This window comes from Ahaetulla prasina, chromosome 4 (assembly GCF_028640845.1).
Source record: "Ahaetulla prasina isolate Xishuangbanna chromosome 4, ASM2864084v1, whole genome shotgun sequence".
Classification (NCBI taxonomy): Eukaryota; Metazoa; Chordata; class Lepidosauria; order Squamata; family Colubridae; genus Ahaetulla; species Ahaetulla prasina.
The window spans coordinates 17,808,836-17,816,850 of NC_080542.1; the positions used below are offsets into that span (position 1 = coordinate 17,808,836).

General features: G+C 38.9%; 1 protein-coding gene across 2 annotated transcripts; it reads left to right on the forward strand.

The window, feature by feature from the left end:
• Nucleotides 1-687: 687 nt before the first annotated feature.
• On the forward strand, nucleotides 688-5,887 carry LOC131197740 (C-type lectin BpLec-like). 2 transcript variants are annotated; one of them, XM_058182180.1, is made up of 7 exons: nucleotides 688-810; nucleotides 1,061-1,139; nucleotides 2,491-2,582; nucleotides 2,710-2,850; nucleotides 4,153-4,224; nucleotides 4,564-4,678; nucleotides 5,210-5,887. In XM_058182180.1, the coding sequence occupies exons 2-7, from the start codon at nucleotides 1,073-1,075 to the stop codon at nucleotides 5,275-5,277; spliced, it is 555 nt and encodes a 184-aa protein (XP_058038163.1). In that variant the 5' UTR covers nucleotides 688-810; nucleotides 1,061-1,072; the 3' UTR covers nucleotides 5,278-5,887. The 2 variants fall into 2 exon arrangements, with proteins under 2 accessions (XP_058038163.1, XP_058038164.1); XM_058182181.1 differs by lacking the exon at nucleotides 4,153-4,224 and having other exon boundaries at nucleotides 5,210-5,879.
• The last annotated feature ends 2,128 nt before the right edge of the window (nucleotides 5,888-8,015 follow it).

The window sequence follows — 8,015 nt, forward strand, 5'->3', positions numbered from 1 at the left end:
ACTTTACATGATGCTGGGGATGCTGCTATGGTTGTTAGTGCAAGGACCACTCATAAGTCACTTTTTTCAGCACCATCAAACTATTGATAAATGAATAGTCATAAGGTGAGGACTAACTGTATTCTTACTGGAGATTGCCCAAAGACTATGCAACCTTCTCTGAATGGAAAACCCACCTATAGGTTTTATAATATAATATGTTGCAGAATAAATTGGAAGCTTCTTTTTTTCTGTTCTTTTTTGTTTTGATTTTCTGCACTCTTTGTCTTCTCTTTCTTCTCTCTCTAACTTCTTTTATCTTTGCTTCTTTTGCTCTTATTAGCTTGGGTTAGCTTTTATATTCCTTATAACGTTTTTAATAAAAATTGTAAAAAGCAAAAATGAAAGAATAGGGGTTTTTTTCCCCTTCAGGGTATATCCAATGGATTTTTCCTTAATTGTGTTAATATTTGATATAACATATGCTAGAAATCATGAGAGTTAAAACCAACAGAATAAAGAAATCAAATAAATATGATCGTGTTTAATGAAGGATGGTGTTTGCTTCCCATTTCCTTTCTTTACCCAAGGAAAATGTAGCCAATTAACTTTTGACCTCAGCTTCACTTGCTTTCCTATCAGTTATGGGAAAATGAAGAGGGTGGACCAGGAAATTCTTGAAGAAAGTTCTCCACTTTGATGTTGGGCCAAGCCTATCTGGAGACTATTTAATGGTAGCTCTGAAAGTGAGAATCCACCAGTCCAACCATCCACGAACTCAAGCTCCCCTGTTGAAAAACTTTGGAAGGTGAGAGGCTGAAGGCATTTTTGGTAAGTTCTTGATTAGATATCCTCTGATATCTTTACAGTGATCTGGCATTGCAATAAGAAGATGGGTTTTTGAAATAGCAGTAAAGCTTTTCATGAGTTGTATGCTAGGAACCACAACAGAAAAGTTTGCAGGTAGACTAGGATCAACATTAAGTTACAGAACTCCAAAATCTCCTTTCTTTCTTAGTAAGCTAATATAATGTTACTCTATTAATTCTTCTATCACATCTACTTCTCTTTTCTCCTAAAGGGCAGCCAAAAGATGGGACTCTCTATATACATCGGCCTCTGTTGTCTTGGAATATTGATCACTAATCCTTTTTTGGGAGGTGAGCCCCCACCCCATTTTAATCATGGTATGGTGAACGTAACTAATTAAACAACTTAGTAAAGTAAATACAGGTCAGAATTTTCATGCTGCCCCAGCATTCTGAAACTGTACTGCTGAAACACACTAATAAAATGGATATGCAGCATTTCAGCAATGTGATTTAGAACAGAACAGAACAGAACAGAACAGAACAGAACAGAACACAACAGAACAGAACAGAATAGAACAGAACAGAATAGAATAGAACAGAGTTGGAAGGGACCTTGGAGGTCTTCTAATCCATCTCCTTGCTTAGGCAGGAAACCCTATATCAGAGATCTCCAACCTTAGTAACTTTAAGGCTTGTGGACTTCAACTCCCAGAGTTCCCAGAGTTCAACTTTGGGAGTTGAAGTCCACAAGCCTTAAAGTTACTAAAGTTGGAGACCCCTGCCCTACAGCGCTTCAGACAATTTCTCAATTTCCACATTTAAATGTAATTTTCCATCTGAAGGGCAGGAATAGTAATAATAATTCTCTCCCTCAGACACTGAAACCTTTCTCAATGACTCCAATGTGGCACAGAATATAAAATTAGAGGAACCTTTGGATGCTAATATTCTCCCAACCCCCTTGAAGTCTTTAAAATTGGTCTGGAAAATAGATTTTGGACCACTTTCAAGATTGTAAGGATCAAGTGAGGTATTAATTCCACTCTATAAAGCCTTAGTAAGACCACACAAAGATGATTAGGGGACTGGAGGCTAAAACCTATGAAGAACACTTGCAGAAACTGGGCATGGCTAGTCTAGTGAAGAGAAGGACCAGGGGAGACATGATAGCAGGGTTCCAATATTTGAAGGGCTGCCACAGAGAAGAGGGGGTCAAACTATTTTCCAAGGCAACCAAAGGCCAGACAAGGAATAATGGATGGAAACTGATCAAGGAGAGATTCAACCTTGGAATAAGGAGAAGTTTTCTGACAGTGAGAGCAATCAAACAATGGAACAAGCTTGTCTTGTGGGAGCTTCATCACTGGAAGCTTTCAAAAAGAGGCTTGACTGCCATCTGTCAGAAATGGTGTAGGGTCTGCTTGGGCGGGGGGTTGGACTAGATGACCTACAAGGTCCCTTCCAACTCTGTTAATCTGTATCTGAAGTGGAAGTGGAAATATTTTGTGTCCCTGGATTATTTTGCTCCATCTTAAAATCCTATCCTTCAAACCAGAGAAACTCCTACTCTTCTTGCTAAACCATAGCCCTCAACCCTTCCAATCATGTCTACTCCCAACTGAAGAGATTCCATTCATGGACATCTGCAGTCTAATCCCAATTATCTATCATTTCTTTTTCCTCATTTTGTCTCCTACAGCCAAGGCTGCATCATGCCCCAGAGACTGGTTGCAGAAACAGGGGAACTGCTACGGATATTTTGATCAGGGACTAACTTGGGATGCGGCTGAGGTAAGAACTATTTACTTCATAGTCCAGAAACCAAAATTGCACAAATGGAGATGTACAAGGGTTAAAGTTTGCAACTATCCCACCCATGAGCATGGAGTGCAACTTCTTGTCCTCTCTCTATTCCTAGCTTGAGTGCCAGAGCTATGGCCCAGGATGTCATCTTGCCTCTATTCTCAGCCCTCAAGAGTCCTCGCTGGTGTCTACCTACATCAAAGACAAACAGGGATCAACTAAACACGTCTGGATGGGGCTCCGTGATATCTCTGGGGTGAGTCTGGCATTTTTCATTTCATTTTTTTTAATCCCAGGTCTACGTATTGCATTCTTTACTCAGTAATTTTATGAACATTATTTTGTTATTTTTGGTGAACTACTTGCTGATATATGACCAGAGATTGTTTGTTGGTGCTCATAACTGCAGTCTGTGCAGGATTTAGGCACACATTAAACGAAGTACAACTGAGACCTCACAATACACAGTGCCTCATAAAATTTTAGAATTTTTCTCGTTGGTTTTTGGAAATTTATGTGGTATTTTATATATACTGTAGCTTCTAAAATCTTGTGTAATCATTGTTTAAACAGTAATGTTTACTGACGTTTAAAAATACAAAGATAAAAAGATTCCAACTCATTAAGACTGAATGATTCACAGTGAGGTATGGATGAAGAGATTTTAAATTGACATGTTAGAAAACATGATAAATGACTGAAGAAGGGGGAAGCCACTTCTTTATTATTATATTTCCCCCTTTATATACATATCTTCCCCCCCCCAACTTTTAGGCTAGTGAGAAGTCGAGAATGATTTTCTTAAAGTTGTACTTGATAGAAGTTTTTTGATTTGGCAGATCATTTCTTTATTACTTATAGAAATAAAAATGAGCCTGTACTTATTTTGTCAGCACTGTGTATTTGTGCACGTCTGTGTATATGTATAATGTTATACACTCACCCACATAAATTATACACAGACACACATATGTATGTGTGTGTGTATCTATATGTCTATATGTCTATATATCCTTTATGGGACGCGGTGTCTAAGTAGCTAAGATGTTCAGCTTGTCGATCAAAAGCAGTTCGAATCCTTAGTGCCGCATAACGGGGTGGGCTTCCGTTACTTGTCCCAGCTTCTGCCAACCTAGCAGTTTGAAAGCACGTAAAAAATGCACGTAGAAAAATAGGGACCACCTTTGGTGGGAAGGTAACAGCGTTCCGTGCGCCTTTGGCGTTTAGTCACCTTTACCTTTTTATATCCTTTAAGTATTGTTTCCAGGTTATTCTATTATAATCTATGAGAGAGATCAAAGTAGCTGAAGGAAAAATATATAATCAATATATGCCTTTATTTGAAAACAATTTGCATTTTTCACTTTAAGTTGATTAATAGCAAATAATATTTAGCTATGCATTTCTCATGCAATTTTTTTAACACTGAGCCCCTCCAAGCTTTTTTTAGCTTAGGGCTTCACCTAGTCTACATCCTGCACTGACTGCAGTGATATCAATAAGACTTCTAAATTAGGACCAAATAGCAGTGCTATTTTACTCCCCATTTTTTTTAAAGGCGGGACCACTTCTTCCAGACAGTATAATAACAAAAGTTCATTGCAAGCGGCCTTCCACTTCTACTCTTAAGGTAAATATGAATGGTGGGAGAAGAGTGGCTGTAATCGCCCAAAATATTTAACAAATGCATCTCTGCTGTCCATGATTTCATAGAGCTGAATGTTACACATAGCCATTTCCACCAGACTCAGTGTCATGAATTTGGTATGATGGATTGCCTTTCTAGTTTTTATTTTATTTTAATGCATGTACACTACAAATGGTCACTTAACCATTTGAGGAGATTGCTTGAACTTGTTCAAGTATTTAAGAGCTGCCCACCACTCTATCTTTCTAGCCAATATATTTAACTTATCATCATAAATGTTACTTATTTTTTAAACATGTGATGTTGGTCGGTCTTCAACAGAAAAGGCGATGGAGATGGGCTGATGAATCCACCTTCAATTACAGAGCCTGGGTGGCACAACAGCCAGACAACCATAGACAGATGGAGCACTGTGGGGAGCTGACAAATTACTCAGGTAAGCCAACACTTCTTACCTGGTGGTTCTTGATGTACCAGGTTTTCAAGCCAGGGTCATCAGGAAAACAAGGCTTTGCTTGTTTAATTTGAAGTAATCCCACAAGTCAGTGTAATGGAGCCCTCCATAATTCAACCTGAACATGTCTTCTCTCTCTTTTATTTCCTGTAATAGCCTTTGGGAGAAATATTTAGCTTTCTATAAGGCAGTGGTGAAATGCTACCGGTTTGGGCCGGTTTGTCCGAACCAGTAGTAAAAAAATGTAAAAAAAAAAGTTCCGACAATCAGGTGAGTGAACCGCGATTGTTGGAACTTTTTTAAAAAAATTTTTTAGCATTTTTTTACTACCGGTTCTCTCTCCCTCCTCCCTTCTCCCTCCCACTCCCCATTTCCAATGGGAAGTCAACATTCACTTTCTTTTTCCTGGGGCCAGTAGAGATCTTGAATGCAATGGAAACAAATGACAATGTTTTCTAGACCACTGTTGAAGGAATTAAGAAGTAACTTCTCTCTTTACCTTTGGCTTTTTAGATTTTAAATTGTGGAACGATAACGTTTGTAGCAATCTAAATGCTTACATTTGTAAGTACCAGCTGTAGAGTCATCTGGATTGCAGCGACTGGGATGCAACCAGAACCAGCTACGAAAACATCTGCACATTTGATCGGCACTCTGTTGATTTTACTGCCTCTGAATCATCCAGAAGGAAAGATCAGATCTTCTCCTTTCCCATCCACATTTCCTCTTAGAATAGACAATTTACCATTACCCTGTCATCCTCCCTTTTCTCAATGGAAATACAATGTAAATAAATTCTCAGCAGCATATATATAATACAAGGTTTCTGGGAATATTTCTATTGTTCAAGAACAGGGGATGGCAACATTGGGTGGGGTGGAAGCAGTTGCATCAGCTGCATCATGCCAGTGTTTTAGGAGAAACAAATAAAAGGAATGAATGGAAGAGAGCAGAAAACACATTTTGGCCCCCAGGGGCATCATAGGAGAAGGCGGTCCAAAAATATCAAGATGGCGGTCATGACTGAAATTGAAGCACCAACCTCCTCTTTTTTTTCATGCATCCTTTTGAGCATGCAACTATGACCGCCATCTTGACTTGTATAGCTTCCCTACAGCTGTCCCCTTTTGCTTCTATTGCCTGGTATTTTTGCCTAAATATATTTTTAAGGAGTCACAGGAATCACTTAAACTTGCAAAGACAGACGCGCAGTTGGAAAGGTTAAATAAATGAAATCTAAAACATTGTTGAAATCCAATTTTATTTGAAAGGCAATGGATGTCAGAATCAGATCTTCTCTTGTACATTTATGTGGACAGCAACTTCTTTTTAATTCTGATTCAGAGTTTTTGGAAAGCTTTTGAGGTTGACTGTAAATTTTGACTGCAGGAATTACTGCAATATATTTATCAGTGACAAATGAGAAGAACAGTGCCATATGGCCAATAGGCTGGTCACTCAGTTTTTTGTTTGTTTGTTTGTTTTTGAAAAAGCTATACATTACACCATGAAATGCATACAGAAGCTTTAGAAAGGAATTGGGCCAGGTAGCTAAAGTAAATATTCTTATTTTTGAATCTTAATCCTGTAATTAATGTCTGCCTCATTAGCCTAAGTGAGCGTAACTAATAAAACAAAACAAGCAAAAACAAAAATCAAAGCATAATGCCAAAAAACCCCAGGATTTTATTGAATTGCCATGAATATGAGAACAACATGTCATTGGCAAAGAATATTTACAGGTAGTCCTTGACTTACAACAGTTCACTTAGTGACCATTTGAAGTTACCACAGCACTGAAAAAAGTGACTTATGACCATTTTTCAGACTTATGACTTTGCAACATCCCCGTGGTCATGTGATTTACATTCAGGTGCTTGACAACTGACTCACATTTATGACGGTTGCAGTGTTCTGGGTCATGTGATCATCTTTTGCCACATTCTGACAAGCAAAGTCAATGAGGAACCCTGATTCACTTAACAACTGGGTTCAGGGGCAGGTTCCAAATCCCATCGCTACCTGTTCGCTTGTGCACGAGCACTCGTGTATGCGTGTGGCACTTCTGCACATGTGCAGAAGCATCCGGGCAGGTGGGCAGAGCCTCCCGCCTCCGCTACCGGTTCGCTTGATCCAGTGTGAACCGATAGCAACCCACCACTGACCGGGTTATTAATTTAACAATTGCAGTGATTCGCTTAACAAATGTGGCAAGAAAAGTCATAAAGTTGGGCAAAACTAATTTAAGAAATTTCTCACTTAGCAACATAAATTTTGTGCTCAATCGTAAGTTGGGGACTACCTGTGTGTCCACTTTTCAGTGAGCAAAGAACAATAAGGCTTAGTAAAGTCTGGGTCAACTGAAGGTTAATTGTTAATGAGAGATCAGATCTATGAGGATGTGACCTGTATGAAAGAACTCAGATTTGCTTGGACTAGAAAAGATTGCTTGAACTCCTGGTTTCAGTGAATGATTCTTCAGAATGATCTGAAATCCTGAACTTGAAGCATGATGATCTGAACCAGTGGTACATATCAAAATTTTTTACTACCAGTTCTATGGGTGTGGCTTGGTGGCCGTGGCTTTGTGGGCATGACATGGGAAGGATATCGTAAAATCTCCATTTCCACCCCATTCCAGGGGAAGCTTACTGCAAAATCCCCATTTCCTCCCAATCAGCTGGGACTCAGGAGGCAAAGAATAGATGGGGGCGGGGCCAGTCTGAATTTTTACTACCGGTTCTCCGAACTACTCAAAATTTCCGCTACTTCTCCAGAACTGGTTAGAACCTGCTGAAACCCACCTCTGATCTGAACCAAAAACTGCTTTATTCAATCCAAACTAGATTTGGTTTCTTTAATCAACAGAAAGTTGTAAAGCTTTAGCAATCAAGTGTTAATATGCAACCATATTTATGGAAAAAGGGGGACATAAATTATAAAGATGCCTTGTGAAACATATAGATTTGAAGGTGTGAAAACAATATTCTCTCTCTAATCAAAATATAAGGCGACAAAGTTGCATTGTGCTATTTAAGGACTGTGATCAGTTGCTCAGGCATAATTTTATTTTACGTGGCAGTTCGTGACTATTGCAAATCTTTCTAGGCTAACTCACGTCTCACAACATAATTCAGTCACCTCACACCTCATGAATGAGTAAGATACACATCAAGCCATTTTCTGTCTAATAATAGTGCAGGCATTGCTTTCACTTGTGTGAGATTCAGAGATTTTCACATCATCTCCTTCAACCTTTACAGAATTCTACACAAGTTGTCTTCCTGCTTATGTCTTCCTGCTTATGATTCTGAGTATT